We start from the raw sequence: 15,874 nt of genomic DNA on the forward strand, positions 1-15,874 counted from the left end.
TTTTGGTAATAGTTAGTTAGGAAAATATGTCAGGCTGTCTTGTCTAACATTTTAACACAGTTCACTGTAGAAGCTAAATCAAAACTTAGACTCACATAAATTATTTACGTGCTTGTATAAGTAATTTTAAGTAGTTATGGATTTGAGCTTTTAAAGATGCTGGAGAAGGTTGTTTAAAACGAGGCTTAAACAATGAGCTGACATTACAGTAGCTCTCCAGAAACATGCCATTTGTTACACTTCAGGACTTGAAAGTATGCTGAGAAAATTGGAAGTAAAATTAAAAATAAGAGATTAATTAATTAAGGTTTCTCTGTTGCCAAAATTTATCTATTATTATTCTGCTGTGAACAGTAGAAAACTTCTATCTGCGGTGTCAGCACTGGGAATCAGTGACTTAATTTTTTTGGTTTACATTTATCTTAAAAATAATAAAAAATTCCAGTTAGAGTCTCTAGACAATTTGTATTGTAAAATACAACTCGAGTCTGTTATTTTATCTCTTCATGTGGGTCCCTGAATTTTTTTCAGGGGTTTGTTTAATTTTAGGAAAATCAGGTAAATCAATGCTAGTTATGCATTATCTTAGCTAGTCAGCTGAATTCAAAATATGTGTAAATTGTGTTTTCTTTAGAAATGGGATCACTAACAGAAAGGATTAGCTATGATATAGCTAGTAATAAGTAGCCTTGTTAGAGACAAAATGATTTCTGTGTTTTCTAGATTGTAAACATAACTAATTATTTAGCCAGTAAGTTCAGGCTGATGTTGTATGCACTTATTTTAGCACTGTATGCAAAGTTAAAGCCAAATTCAGGAGCCTTATTACGCAGCAATTATCAATTCCCTGATTCTTTCTGAAAAACAGTAATCAGCAAAGGGGAGTGTACTTCATTCCCTTTTAGGCTTTGCTAGAGGGGGAATGGGTTGTGTTTGGATAATGTTGGCTAACACATAATACTGACCTCACCGTCACTTAACTGTATGAATAGCTGTTGATGCTTTGGATGAATTCATAACAAAAACTTGAAAACTACAGTGCATCTGGATTCTTTGGATGCTGCTGGAATACATGGACATGTACCTTGTCTTTTAATCAGTTCAGATATACAGAAAAAGCGGAAATTAGGCAAGGAAAAGAGAAATGTCTTCCTTCCCCCTCCATCCCTCTTTTACAGTAATAAATAATATAATAATAATAATAATCTTTCTTTTGAAATAACTTTTGTTCATGGTTTTTTCCCTGATGTAGGTTGTGGCCGTTACGCAGGTGGCCAAGGTTATAATAGCATTGGGCACTTTTGTGGAGGATGGGCTGGTAATTGTGGCGATGGTGGTATTGGAGGAAGCACTTGGTATTTGGTTTGTGATCGATGCAGAGAAAAATATCTTCGTGAAAAGCAAGCAGCAGCAAGAGAGAAGGTATATTCATCTGTTTCTCATATGTTTAGCGCTCTATCTGCTTAATAGTACTGTGTTCACAACTTGAACATAAAGTTGAGCCAGTTTAAAAAATTTGGAATTTCAGTATCCTGAAAGGTTTTGGAATATCCACGTATGTACTGATAGGTTTAAAACATTAACATAGAAACTTTGCTGATTACTTCTGACAAGAATTCTTCCCTTCAGATGATAGTGTTTTCAAATTCATGAAGTAATTTTATTTTTTATCCCAATACAACTGCAACGTAGGATGTAATACCTAATTTTTTTAAGTATGTGTCAGTTTATTTAACATTGAATTCTGTTTTATTTGACTACTGAAATATGACTGCTGTTTTAACTTCATATGTTTATAGTTTCTTTAATGATCTTAATCACCCAGATCATTGGATAGAGGTGCCAAACACCGGGCAAACTAGAGCAATTTTTAATGGGACTAGTACCAGAGGAGTGTTCTTACGTTGGTCTTCCATGACCAATTTCAAATTCTTGCTTAAAGTATGTTGATGTTTTAAGATAAGCAGAGCAATACTAATTTATTTTTGAAACTTTTTGCACACAAAATTCATCCTTAGGCAAACATCAAAACTTTCAGCTGTTTAATAAAAGTTTGCCAAGTTATGACAAGTGCCATTTTGTAATAGAAAGCATTTTGTAACAGGAAGCAACTTTAGTATAAGTGACATTGTCAGCTTTTCCTGTGATGAAGTATAATTTAAATATACCCTTTTAAAATTTCGCTAGATTAAACAATCCAGGAGAAAACCAATGCAAGTTAAGACTCCTCGTGCCTTGCCAACTATGGAAGCTCATCAAGTGATTAAAGCCAATGCACTGTATTTACTGTCACTGAGTAGTGCTGCTGAGCCCAGTATCCTCTGCTATCACCCTGCAAAAGCATTCCAATCTCAACTTCCCAGTGTCAAAGAAGGAATTTCTGAAGACTTTCCTATTAAAATGCCATGTCTTTATCTACAGACTTTAGCAAGGTAATTCAAGGAATTTTATGAATGTTGATTTTAATACTCATCTATTTATGGTGTTGAATAAAAATGTGTGTATAAACTAAACTGAAACTTACATAGAAAAAATACATATTTTCCTAGTTCTGTATTGTCTTTGTTCTTCTTTCTCTCTTGTTTCCATGATCTTGTTTGATTTCTTAGACTGTATTTGCTCCAGGGGTCAAATATGCCCTGAGTAGCTTTTGGATACTAGGTATTTTTTAACAGCAGTTTAGCTTCTGTCCGAAGAATTTAGAATTTCCTGAAGGGTTTAATTTACTGTGTTAGTAGCAGACATATGTGCTGCTTTTGTCTCTTCACAGCTAAAAATAGTAAGAAGGAAACCAGAAGACTTGTACTTACTTGGTATTTCAAAGTAGATTTCACTGTAGTGTCTCATGTTTATGATGGATAGACATTTGAGCCTAAAATACATAATGGAAATATCTAATGAAAATCCTAGAAGATAGCAAAGGGTGATCTCCACTCTGTTGAAAATGCCATTATATTTTCCACTAACACTTATAAGTCACAACCACCTTAAATGCATTAGGTGAGGAGTAAATGGATAGCATCAATTGGCGAAATGTATTGGCAAAGAACTTCTGTGTGTGTGTGTTTCAGGAATTTGTAATCCTTAATCCTAATTTTAAAATCTAATTTGATGTAGGCATCATCATGAAAATTTTGTTGGGTACCAGGATGACAACCTCTTCCAGGATGAGATGAGGTACCTGCGCTCAACTTCAGTACCTGCACCATACATCTCAGTTACTCCTGATGCAAGCCCTAATGTCTTTGAAGAGCCAGAGAGTAACATGAAATCTATGCCCCCAAGGTACTTGCTTGTAATTCTAGGTACTATATACAAATGCTAAAGTATTAGCATAACAGTTTAAAAAAAAAAGGTAAAGGTTGATCTTGTTAAGTAGCTGAAGTATCAGATCAGCCCAGATCAATCTCTGAAATGGCAGCAAAAAAATTGAAAACATATGAAGCTTTAATTAGAAAAATATCTTCAGTGAATCATAGCATATCAGGCATATTTTCAACCACTAGTAATGCAAGTTTGCAATTTGGGTTTGAAACTTTTAACTATATTGCATATCAATTGCTTCCCTTTAGAAAGGTCTCGGTTTTAGAACCTAAATACGAAAAACGGTTTCTTCATAAATTGATGAATTTTCCTTAGGGAAATTCATCTATAGTCCTTATTCCAGGCCTGTTTATTTCCCTGTAGAGACAAATGCAATTTTTCCAAAATCTCCAAAACTTCAGAACTCAAAAAGTGATCTAAAGAGCAGTGGTCCAAGGACCATACCTCTTGTGAACTCCTTAAAAATGCAGCATTTTTTTCCCCTTGTATTTCTGTTTAACACAGCTGACTGTAGTGCAGATTAATGACTTTTTTGAAAGAAAGCAGCTGTTCTCTTCCTTTCAGGATTTCATGCTGAAAGGAAGTTTGAAAAGGAGGGAATTTCATTACCTTACATTTTTCAAAGGAAATGTTGCTGCTTCTTTCTGTGGGGTGTTAAAATGTCACTGAAGAAATGACAACTTAATACTATCTAGGACCAAGAGTGCTAGATGGTTTCAGTCAAGTTAAGCCAGTTTCTTCCCTCATTAAGTTTATTATGATCTAATTCAAGTAATTACAGAATTTTTTGGTTTGCCAGGGGAAAAAAAAAAAAAGGCTCTTACTGTTGCATAATAATAGTCTGAATTCAACTTAGATGCTCGGTGTTTTCAGATATCAAACAGTGATTCCTCATATTATAATGAGGATGTAATGAGGAGAAAACTTGCTTTTAATCTGTTTTTATTTCAAACTGTTATATTTTATACTGACTGCAAAAACAGTTTATTGGAATGCTACAATCTACAATGTAGTCTTTTCAGAAATAGAACTTTTCTAACAAAACTCCTTAAGAGTGCATCGTATCGGTATATTCCTTTATTAAATCTGTGGACACCATGGTCTCCTGAGGCCTGTAGGGACAGCATAAGCTGGGAGTTCTTCTGCAGACTGTAAGAAGTCCACTGAAGGTAAGGAGTAAAACATGTCAGAGGTGTAGCTGTAGCAATTGAAAATTGGCTTTAATGATATTAAAAACTTTTACTTCATGTAAAGTTCTAAATTTCAGTTGGCTTGCATATTAAAAATTCACCCCATAGACTTTTCACATGCATTCTCGGGGCAAATTTGGTCAGAAACTCCAATTCCGGCATGATCTGAATGTTTGTATTCTCTCTAAAAAAATACCTAAATTCTTGAAACGTACTGTGTACATCATTACATTTGTTTATAAAGCACTTGCATGCTTTTTCACCACATGTAATTCTAATGTGTGCTCCTTATTTTCCAGCGTTTAAAGAGTTATTAGGTACATAAGACAAACTTTCATGCAGTAGTAGCATTGTCATTATGAGATTCATGTGTCTTTAATGTTTATATATAATTCAAGTATACGCTATATATTTGTTAATGGGTCTATAACTTCACTCATTTCTTTGTAGTTTGGAAACCAGTCCGATAACAGATACAGATCTTGCGAAGCGTACAGTCTTTCAAAGATCATATTCAGTTGTTGCATCAGAATATGACAAACAGCACTCAATTTTACCAGCACGTGTAAAGGCAATCCCTAGGAGACGAGTCAACAGTGGAGATGCAGGTAAGGGCACAGGCGTTAGAAGCACTGAAAAATATTCAAGGATGTGGCACTGGATTTGCAGTTGTTCTTGGAAACCATAGACAAATAAAATTTTTATAAATACATGTAATGACTTTTATTTCTGTTTTTTAAAAATCATTAGCTGTTTGTTAATCCATATAGGATTAGCCTACGAACAGTTCAGGAATTACAGTGCTTCTGGAATCTGTGGTGCATCTTTTGTGCTTGATTTAAAAGTTAGTGGTGTTTTTTTCTCAGTGGAAGCATAATTTTTCCACGTTGCTTTTTTTAACACATCATGAGAAAAATGAACAAAAATATCATTTTGAATATTGCTCTATTGCTTTTTATTTTTACTGTGGCTATAAAATTAAAATGCACAAAGAATCTAATGTATGCGTATTTTTATGCTTTTGAATAGAAGTGGGGTCCTCTCTTCTGAGACATCCATCTCCTGAACTTTCTCGGTTAATCTCCGCCCACAGCTCTCTTTCCAAAGGAGAGAGAAATTTCCAGTGGCCAGTACTGGCATTTGTAATACAGCATCATGATCTGGAAGGACTTGAAATAGCAATGAAACAAGCCTTACGGAAATCTGCTTGCCGAGTCTTTGCCATGGAGGTATTAATGTACTAACGGATCTTGCATGATTAAAATAAGGCATTTGTAAATTCTGTCTCAGATTTTTTTTAAATCATTTTTATATAGATTTAAAAAAACAAAACAAAACAAATTTATGATGTACAGTAAACCTATTCTAAAAGTTCACTTAATTGTATTATTAACTCTAAAAGTTACTAATACAAAAGCATTGCCTGTAAACCTTTTTCGATAGTATATCTGTTGTGTAGAAAATCTCTGATTAGCTATTATTAAGGCTGCAAAAATCAATTATGCACATACTGTATTTTCCTTGTTTGATCAGCATCTTCCTGGTCTTACTTGCCATACCTTTTTCAAATCTTGGACTGCGTATTCTTTAGAATTGTTTTGTTGCTGGTAATATCTAGATATTTCACAACTTCATTCTGAGATGGGTGAATGCTGCCCCTGTTTTGTGGTTAGTGAATGAGTGACCAGAAGATCCATTAAAGATCAGTTACATCGTCGTTGAGGCCATTTTTTTTTAACTTCAGCTAAGCTTTAGTAAAGTTTCTTCTGAACTTGTATACAGCACAGGTATTTTTCAAGTATTTGCAACTTGCAAAAATATAGGTGGATTATCTCAGATAAAGTAAAAAACACACCTCTGCTGTTGAGTACCACTCATCAAATTTCCAAACATCAACATGCAGAAGTATTGCAGCTTTTAGAAGACCTTATAAATAAATAAAGCTTTTAGAAGACCATATAAATGTTACAATTTCTAAAAAAACTTTTTTTCCTTATTATGTTGATTTTTTTTTTTTGAAGTGGCTTAATTGTTTTGATGGTTTCTGCCATTGACTGAATTCGAATCTCAGCCTACAGAATTATAAAGGTTCTTTATTTTGTTAACCAGTTTGAATAGTAAGGAGTGCTGCCACCTCATCCTGTAATAATCTCTGAAAATACATAAGAATTTTGATTTTTCATCCTTAAAGCTTTTTTCAAAGAACTTGTTTTTGTGTATGGTGTTTTTGAATTACTTTGCTATGTCCCCTGCAATACAGTTGTCACTTTAATAAACTGGTTTAGCTATAGAGCAATGTGTCTTACTTGAAGACCTCTACATTATTATTTGCCTGTCCAAAAGCATCAGTGCATCTCCTTATAAAAACAGTTTAAGGAGTTGTTTTACTCCAGGTTTGCTTAACCAATTAATAACTCCTTATATGTATTTTATTTTAGGCTTTCAACTGGCTTCTTTGTAATGTCATTCAAACAACTTCTCTTCATGATATTTTATGGCATTTTGTGGCTTCCCTTACTCCTGCACCAGTAGAACCTGAAGAAGAGGAAGATGAAGAAAATAAATCAAATAAAGAAAATACAGAACAAGTAAGTGAGGCTCAGCATTCCTTTCGTAAATACATTATCTCTGTTGATTTTATAGTCAATGTAGAAATATTTTTATTATGTGTGGAAAAAACCACAAAACCCACGAACCAAACAAACAAAAAAGGCAAAACCAAATGAACCAAAAAAACCCACTTAATCCTCTATTTGTGAAACAGAACCTTAATTATGGAATGAAAATTACAAGTCTTAAATTGTAGTTGAACTCTTCTGATAGTCATAGATAAATTAATTTTTTCATCTAAAATTGCCAGATTTTGTGTGCTGATGAATTTCAGTCTTTTAATATATTATTTTTGTGAGTATTCACAGGAAAGAAGGAAAAAAAACATGCACATAGCTAATCTAGTAACAAAAAAATTTAGTTTACTTTTTCTTCCTCCTTTGCCCCCCAAAAAGGTGAGAGAAAAGAGAAGATATTTTTCAGAGAAGCTTTGTTGTACTGTCTGCTGTCTTTCAGTGCTTTAAGAAAAGTCCATAGTTAATTCTGAAAATCTATAATTAATTTAGAAATATAGACATAAAAATAATTATATATGTAATTAATTATATATACTAGATATAGTTAATTTAGTTGTTTAAGAAAAATCTCTAGTTCTGAAAATATAGCATGTAAAATGGTATAGTCTAACACATCAGTCTTTTGAAAGGTATCTTTATACAATCTCTTCTAGATTTAACTCTAACTGGAAACATTATGTCCACAATGAATAGCTCAAGAAATCATACTAGTGCTGTTAGTAAATCAGGGTAACTTTTATCACTTCACATCTAATCCAGCTTTGAAATTAAAAGTTCTGAAATGAGTCTTTTCAGCATCGCAGCCCTGGTACATTGCTACAGTTGCTTATAAAGCAACTGTAATCTTGTAATAAATTCTATGTGGAATATCAACTATTCCATATTACTGTATCAACATACAGATTTATAATTCTACTTACTTATTTTCAGTTGTACCAAATTCTTCTATGTATACATTAAAGCTGATTTTCAGTAGCTCTGTGTATTACATTCTGAAAATTTTTTCTGTGCTTGGCTCCAACAATTTTCTGCCTTGGAGTAATTTCAACTGCTACATGAAAAGCACTGCTAGAGTGAGGGAAATGTGTTCCCACTGGTCCTTATGCTGGTCAGCCTCCAAAATAGGTACCTTTACTATATAAAAGAATAAACAAATACTGTCTTAGATGTAGTTTGTATAATACTGACTGAAAGATAAAGGGCATTAGAGAGAAATGTTAAATATGCCACTTCCTCTTTGGTGGGAATGCTGCTTTTCTTTTGATTTGAAGGGGGAACTTCAATATTTCCCTTGGTCACTTGGCTAGGATGATTAATTTTATGGCATACAAGAAACTGGCAACAGTTTTCAGCTAAGTGTTAAATATCACTGAAGTGATATGTATTCAAATCACAAAATCTTCCTTCAGTAGTCTGATCCCATAATAAAAAACCCCATGTAAATGTATGTACACAGTGTAATAAATCCAAGGCTTTTCCACAACTAGGATTGATTTCCTTATGTGAAATATTTTTACATATTGTTTAATATACTGGGAAAGGGTGAGAAACCCCAGTGGTGAATTCTGTAAAAATGGCAGATAGGGATCTAGAACCATAAATGGTTTGATGTGTAAGGTGTAGGTTCAAGGGCAGTGTCCTCGCTGCCTTTTTTGCTAAAGCCAAACAAAATGCAAGAATTACTAAGCTGCAGGGGAGATGGGGGAGCAGGTTGCTATCTGTGTAGACAGGACCCTTGACCTAGGCTTTGAACTTTTTCTGAATAATTGATTCTATTTAGTCTAGACCCCAATCTCATGCTTCCTACTTCATACGCTGAGTACACTTTTATCACATCATACCCTCCAGGAAAATACAAAGAAATGTCTGTTTTGATGATTGTTGTCTAGTTAAGCATGTGCCTAAAATTCATTTCAAATAATACCATAGCATTTCTAGGCCTTCAGGCAGTCAAGATCCATGGGAAACCTACTTACCAGAACATACACAGATAATTTAATGGGTTTAAAATACTAAGCTTGAATCTGGCTTTAGATGTCAGTGTGTTGGGGGACATGCAGCTGGGTTCCATGGTTCAAGCAGGATCAGATTTTCTTTTAAAAAAGCAGCAGAGGAAACCATTCGTATCCTTCATAGATGACTATTGCCCTACCTTCTGAAACAGGATATCGTGATCACATCCTCCTTCTTTTTCTCTACTACTCTTCCCATAACACACCTTGCTGGTCCTCTGCCACTGCTTTCATACCCACTGCCCAATGGAACTTGGCTCCCAGTGCGAAGCCATTCTGATACTGACACAACTCAGCTAAAAATCATTATTTTCATATCTCTAATGAAATAAAGCAGCTGATAACCTTAGCTTAATTAGCAAGTTTGTTATGGCTGAGTTTTGCTGTCAAAGAAGTTGTTATTTACAGCTGGAATATGTTATTTTTTCTAGTTTGTTTGTTTTCAGATTATTGTAGTGTAATGTTTCACATTTGTAAATCATGAGAAATATGTGATATATACAGTATATTTCCCAAATTCCTTGATTGTTTTTCATGTATAACTTGTTATTGTAAAAATTCTCTGACAGGAGCTACTTTGAAGTTCACATTCATTATAGGATTGTTGCAGTTGTTATTAAACTAAATATCATAAATGTTTTTATTTATTTAACCTTTTTTTCTCTGAAAGTCTGTTAATAACATAGAAATTGCTTTGCATCTTAGGAAAAAGACACAAGAGTATGTGAACATCCTCTGTCAGATATAGTGATTGCTGGCGAAGCAGCTCACCCATTACCGCACACTTTTCATCGCCTTCTCCAGACTATCTCTGATCTTATGATGTCTCTTCCCAGTGGTAGTGCATTACAGCAAATGGCCTTAAGGTAAGCACAAATTAAGAAAAGTCTTAAGAGACTGGAAACGTTGTAACATTGTAGATGAAAAGATTTTGCAGTGTAGATAGGAAGTTTGAAACAACTTGATGCGCCTGTGTGAAAAGGAGCATGTCTATCCTTATGCATAGGACAGATGTATGTAAAAGATGTATGTATGTGTTCATACATCTAAATAATATTATAAAATGTTATGTAGAGAAAAATGAATTCGCTCTTAAATTTTGCACTATAGCCACTATGAAAGAAACAGATATTATTGAATAATATGGTAGAATCTGTGTATATGTGCATGGTAGTGTAATACCTTTTGCTCAGAAATCTGTCATTTGAATAGTATCCTTAAACTGTTTGAACTTTCCTGTGTATCTGTCTCAAACGATACAAATTGAACAACAGTGATTCTATTCACTGTTAAGATTCTAAGAAAAGTTTATTCCTGCCTTCTTCAAAGAGATGCGTAGAAACACTTAAGATCCTGCAAAAACTTTTAAGTTAAATGTTTATAGAAAATATTTGAAGAAGTTTTATTGGTGGGTTATGTCTTTTAAACAATATTCAAAATTTCAAAGTCTGCTAAATGTGTTTTCAGGTGCTGGAGTCTCAAATTCAAACAATCTGATCACCAGTTCCTGCACCAGAGCAATGTTTTTCATCATATCAACAATATTTTATCTAAATCTGATGATGGAGACAGTGAAGAGAGTTTTAGTATCAGTGTTCAGTCTGGTTTTGAAGTCATGAATCAGGTAAGTATTACATGTGTCTCAGAAGCAGAAATCAGTTGTGAACAGCCTGTACTTCCTATGATTATTCTGTTTGAATTAAAACATTCATTATTGCAGTGTCATATTTCCTTGAATGTATCTCAGTTTGGGATCTTGTTGCTGATATTCAGGTTCTCATATTTAACTTTAGAGGTTCAAATAGTGACCCTTAGCCTGTATATCACTCAAACCTAAATTTTGGAGCAGTGCTTTTTTAAGTTCTTGTTTGTAGATAAGGTGTTTGTTGATCTCTTACAGTTTGTTTAGTTAATTCGTTTGGTTCTTTGAGTTCATTTTTTAAATGCTGTGTACTTCCGTTTCTTATTTATTTATATCTTTTTATTTCCTTCCGTTATTCTGAGGAGCACAAATTAATACTCCTGATGAATATTTTTAAATTTTTTCTTCCATTTATTAATACATTTAGGCATTTACTTATATTCATCTGTTAGCTATTAATATTTCCATTGGTTTAAAGGGCTGAATAATTAGAACTAATAAATGACAAATTTCTTCTTTAATTTAGAGAGCATATTTCTCAGAACAGAAATGTCTCTATGGCTTTAAAAATTGTAACTAATGCCTGTATTTTGGCTCACTTTCAGTTATTTTACATATTTTCATTTGCTTTCACAGGAACTGTGTATAGTGGTTTGTCTAAAAGATCTAACCAGCATTGTTGACATTAAAACATCAAGCCGACCTGCCATGATTGGCAGTTTAACAGATGGGTCAACAGAAACATTCTGGGAGTCAGGAGATGAAGATAAGAACAAAACTAAAAACATCACAATTAACTGTGTAAAAGGAATCAATGCGCGTTACGTGTGTGTTCATGTAGACAATTCCAGAGATCTTGGGGTAAGAGGAAAATGAGATTAAATGTCTCCCATTGAAGGTACATAGTCAAATCTGTATATATTTATCAATCAAGAACCACAGTTTTCTTTGTCCACTTCAGTTTGTAATTCTAATTCAGAAGCTTACATTTTAGAGTAAAGTTTCTAATTCCTGTGGTTTTGAAAGCAGTCCCTGATATGATCAGACCAATCCAACTAAAGTTGCAGTTTGCATGAACCAAAGACTGGGTAACTTAATTCTCAGTGGCACGTTCAATTTCAGATGCGTTTTCAAGCATTTAATTATTCTTAAGTTACTTTTCCTGCACACAATTTCTATAGAAGCGTTCAAACAAGGAGTTTTTTTAAAATTCAAAATACTTTCTAGACTTCCTACATTGATGTTGATTGATCTGTACAGAAATGTTACAAATATGTCTTCAATTCAACTACAGGTTTTAATACAAGGAACTTTTTTCTTTTTTGTGAGATGTGCTTTGGAATTCTTTGTGCTTGGTTTTGATCACTTTTAAAATATTTTTTTGTAATGAAACAACATGTTTTTCTTTTATGTACATACTCTCATAATACAGAAGAAATAGTAGAATGGTCCTCAGTTGAAGCGTGTTGTACTTATTTTGCTTGTCTGTTGCAGAACAAAGTAACTTCAATGACCTTCCTAACTGGCAAGGCAGTAGAAGATCTCTGCAGAATAAAGCAGGTAAACATTTTAACAGTTGACACTGAAAAATTGCTGTCATTTTTTGGCTGCATAATAGCAGAGATTTTTCTAAGCAAATATTTTCCATTTGTTGTGGTAGGTAAATTGTTTTACAAGTATCAGGCATCATTCTTGGAAAAGACTGTATTATTAATGACAGAATTCAGTCATACATACTGAATATTGCTCAAGCTTTTACTCTTTTACTGAAGCAGAACAGGGTAATATAAAATGTTCCTTTGATTTTTATTTTTTTCTATTACTACAGCTGAAAGGATAAGTGATCATGTAAAACATTTCCAAAAAGACTGTTTAGGTTGTGTTTTATAAGGTACAACAAGCTGTTTGATTTTGTTTCTAGGGTATGCATATCTGAATATATCTGAAATAATTGCATTAAGTAGTATTACATGTTGTTAGATATTCTTATGCCTAGCTTCTTAGTGTTGCACTGTCATTGCGTTTTATCTGTTTCATGGAATCATTTTTCATTAGAGAAATGCAGCTTAAAGAGTTAGCAGCATTAAAATGCCACAAGAAAGTAGAAAATAAATCATTTACGCTTAACACAAGTTTTTCTAGTTACATGGTCTAATACACGTTTATAAGCACACATTTTAACCTGCCAGTTTAGTTCTCAACTTTAGGTAGCTGAAGACTTCTGTCCGGTGACTCATTCAGAAGAGTATTCAGTCTTTGTACTTCTGTTGCTAAGCCAAATGATAGATGCATGGTTTTTTACACAGAGAACAGTGTTTAATATTTTGGCACTGATGTGACCCATCAAAGGTGTTGAAGGTTTCAAGCAGGCAGTTGCCATTTTGGGCTTAAAACTTTAATATTTGGTTATTGACAGTCAGTTGTAAAATTTTTAAAGAAGCAGCATTGTCTTATGACAGAGAGAGAGTTTGCTTTTCTCTACCTCTTAGCTTCAGAGAGCATTTAAGACAAAGATACAACTCCAAAGGATGTTACAAATCTGAAGAAACAAAACTTCAGTACAGTGGGCTCATACTAAACGGTTAAGTAAGAGTGCGTATATATATGTAGACAGATAAAAAGGTTGTGTGTGTGTATTTCTTTTTAAGTCTTTATGTATAGCTACAAAATATAGATGGGGACACACCTCCTCCTCTTGGAGATTACTTTTTTATTGTGAGAAGACACTTGGTATGCCTGGCTATCCAGTGAAAGAAAAGAAGGCCACAGCAGAGCTCAGGCACTGGACACATGGTCATTCGTACAGGTTGTTAGCTTGCTCCCTGGCCTTGTTTCTGTCTGCTCAAACACAGTGTCCAGGCGTTCTTCCAGGGTTGGTTCACTCCCAGAAGACAGGCAGGACTCGATGCAGCTTTGCTTCCTCTTTGCTGAACAGTCCTCTGACACTCCTCCAACAGGGTTTTTATTTTCAAACACACCCACATACTGTACTGTAACTCATGCATACCCTGGCTCATAGTATTTTAAGAAAAAACAAAGGGCCTTGTCTGCTGCAGCACAGTTTGATGCAGAAATTGAGAATTAGCATAGAAATGGGAAAGAAGAAATACTGGCTTGGTTACAAATGAGCCCGTGGTTACAAGAGGTGGCTCACTTGGCTCAGGGACAAGTGTAATTTAGGCCCACCCAAGGTTGCTCTGAGCGATGATGTGAGTCACTGCACCCTATCAGGTTTTGGCTTCCAGTAGTGACATCACAGTTTAAATCATACGACATTATTTACGTTCTTTTTTTTTAAAAATTATATTTATTTTAAAATGAACTTAATTTGATTTTTTTTTTTACAGTTATTAAATCAGACATTGGCTTCCACAGTTACAATTTCTTTGGCAGGGGTGTATGTGAGTAGGGATGAAATTGTGTGTTATATTTTCAGTTAAATTATGACAGGTTTTTTTAAATGACAAGTAGTGAGGAAATACTAGTTCAAAGTGGTTTTTTGAATGTGTGAACTGTTGCTTAGAGGATAAAAGGGATAGCTAGAACACTATTTCTAATAGGCTTTAAAGACAAAAAATAAATTACTGTATGTCCTTTTTCTTTAATTTTGAAAACTTTTTAAATCTGAATTCATGAGGTTGAATATTCTTATAAGTAAATATGATAGTTCTACTTCTCAGGATGGAAATTTCATAGCAAACACTGTATTGGTTCCAGTGATACATGATGGGTTTGTTTAAGAAGTAGGTGACTTTTTGTTTGATGTAATGTCAGTTCCCATCTTTATATTCCTGTTTAATAGGTAGACTTGGATTCAAGACATATTGGCTGGGTAACAAGTGAACTTCCTGGGGGTGATAATCACATCATCAAAATTGAATTGAAGGGTCCAGAGAACACACTAAGAGTTCGACAAGTGAAAATTCTTGGATGGAAAGATGGTGAAAGCATTAAAATAGCAGGCCAGATTTCTGCAAGTGTAGCTCAACAAAGAAACTGTGAATCTGAGACACTGCGAGTATTCCGACTTATTACATCCCAGGTGGGATTTTAATGATGTGTTTACAGTGAAAGTTACCATGAACTGTAGAATTTAGTGCTTTATGTTTTGATGTAAAATGTCACATCTGCACAAGTTTGTCTTTGAGATAAGCTAATTGTCACTGTCTTTCTTCCAGGTATTTGGAAAACTCATCTCTGGAGATGCTGAACCAACCCCAGAACAAGAAGAGAAAGCACTGTTGTCTTCCCCAGAAGGAGAAGAAAAAGTACACAATGTATTTATTTGTATTCTATCAATAATACTTGGCTGAAAAAATTATCTAGCATGATTTTCAGTATTTGTTGTATGTCTTACGCTACATAATTTTCAGATCAAAACAGAAGTAAAATATCACAATTGCTTATTTTTTTTAAATTATCATTATTTTTAGTAGTAAATTATAATTAGAGCATATGGGTTTAGGTGGCGCAATTTATGCCTACAATTACAGAAGTACTTGGCACCTGCAGTACTGGTCGACCTGAAAGTCCTTCTTGCCCATTGCCTTGTGCCTTAAGAGGGGCTCTGTTGATGTTTAGAGAAAAAGTATTAAGAAACTGCACGAGCATCCTCTTTACCCATTATACTCTCCTGTATTCCGGCAAGGATTAGTTTAAGAAGTGTTGCTGAAAAGGTCACTGTATGTGGACTGTCATGTTTAATAGCCAAAATTGGACTGTATGAAAGTGATTTTGTTTTTCAGATAATGTATGGTTTTCCTCTGCCCAGTATCTAGTGGCAATAAGTTCCATGAACTCCATGAATTATTTTTGTAAAAGTGTATTTTTGTCACGCCTACTGTGCAATAACTTAATTGTGTGTTCCCTGTTCCTTTTATTGTGAAATATGTAAATTGAAAAATTTATTCCATGCACTGCTTTATAAAGACTTAATCAGTGATTGCATTAAGCTACGTGAAGAGATTGAATCTCGGATAATTGTACTTCACTTGTTTTGCCTATTAATTTATTTCATGCTCAGATTTCCTCTTAGAAAGAAAGTAAATACATCTAAGAGGTATTTATTAACTATAGTTA

At 34.0% G+C, this 15,874-nt stretch overlaps 1 protein-coding gene across 16 annotated transcripts in view; it reads left to right on the forward strand.

The window, feature by feature from the left end:
- Nucleotides 1-15,874, forward strand: part of MYCBP2 (MYC binding protein 2) — a 205,505-nt gene that overhangs the window by 168,908 nt on the left and 20,723 nt on the right. For 15 of the 16 annotated variants that reach the window (XM_074911767.1, XM_074911899.1, XM_074911785.1 and 12 more), the window contains 12 exons: nucleotides 1,253-1,422; nucleotides 2,188-2,432; nucleotides 3,118-3,285; nucleotides 4,965-5,122; nucleotides 5,544-5,743; nucleotides 6,953-7,102; nucleotides 9,859-10,019; nucleotides 10,621-10,777; nucleotides 11,432-11,656; nucleotides 12,290-12,355; nucleotides 14,598-14,837; nucleotides 14,974-15,072. In XM_074911767.1, the coding sequence (XP_074767868.1) occupies nucleotides 1,253-1,422; nucleotides 2,188-2,432; nucleotides 3,118-3,285; nucleotides 4,965-5,122; nucleotides 5,544-5,743; nucleotides 6,953-7,102; nucleotides 9,859-10,019; nucleotides 10,621-10,777; nucleotides 11,432-11,656; nucleotides 12,290-12,355; nucleotides 14,598-14,837; nucleotides 14,974-15,072 (2,039 nt within the window). The remainder of the gene's footprint in view (nucleotides 1-1,252; nucleotides 1,423-2,187; nucleotides 2,433-3,117; nucleotides 3,286-4,964; nucleotides 5,123-5,543; nucleotides 5,744-6,952; nucleotides 7,103-9,858; nucleotides 10,020-10,620; nucleotides 10,778-11,431; nucleotides 11,657-12,289; nucleotides 12,356-14,597; nucleotides 14,838-14,973; nucleotides 15,073-15,874) is intronic. The other variant, XM_074911776.1, reaches the window with a different exon arrangement.

The sequence above is a fragment of the Athene noctua genome, chromosome 1 (assembly GCF_965140245.1).
Source record: "Athene noctua chromosome 1, bAthNoc1.hap1.1, whole genome shotgun sequence".
NCBI classification, from domain to species: domain Eukaryota; kingdom Metazoa; phylum Chordata; class Aves; order Strigiformes; family Strigidae; genus Athene; species Athene noctua.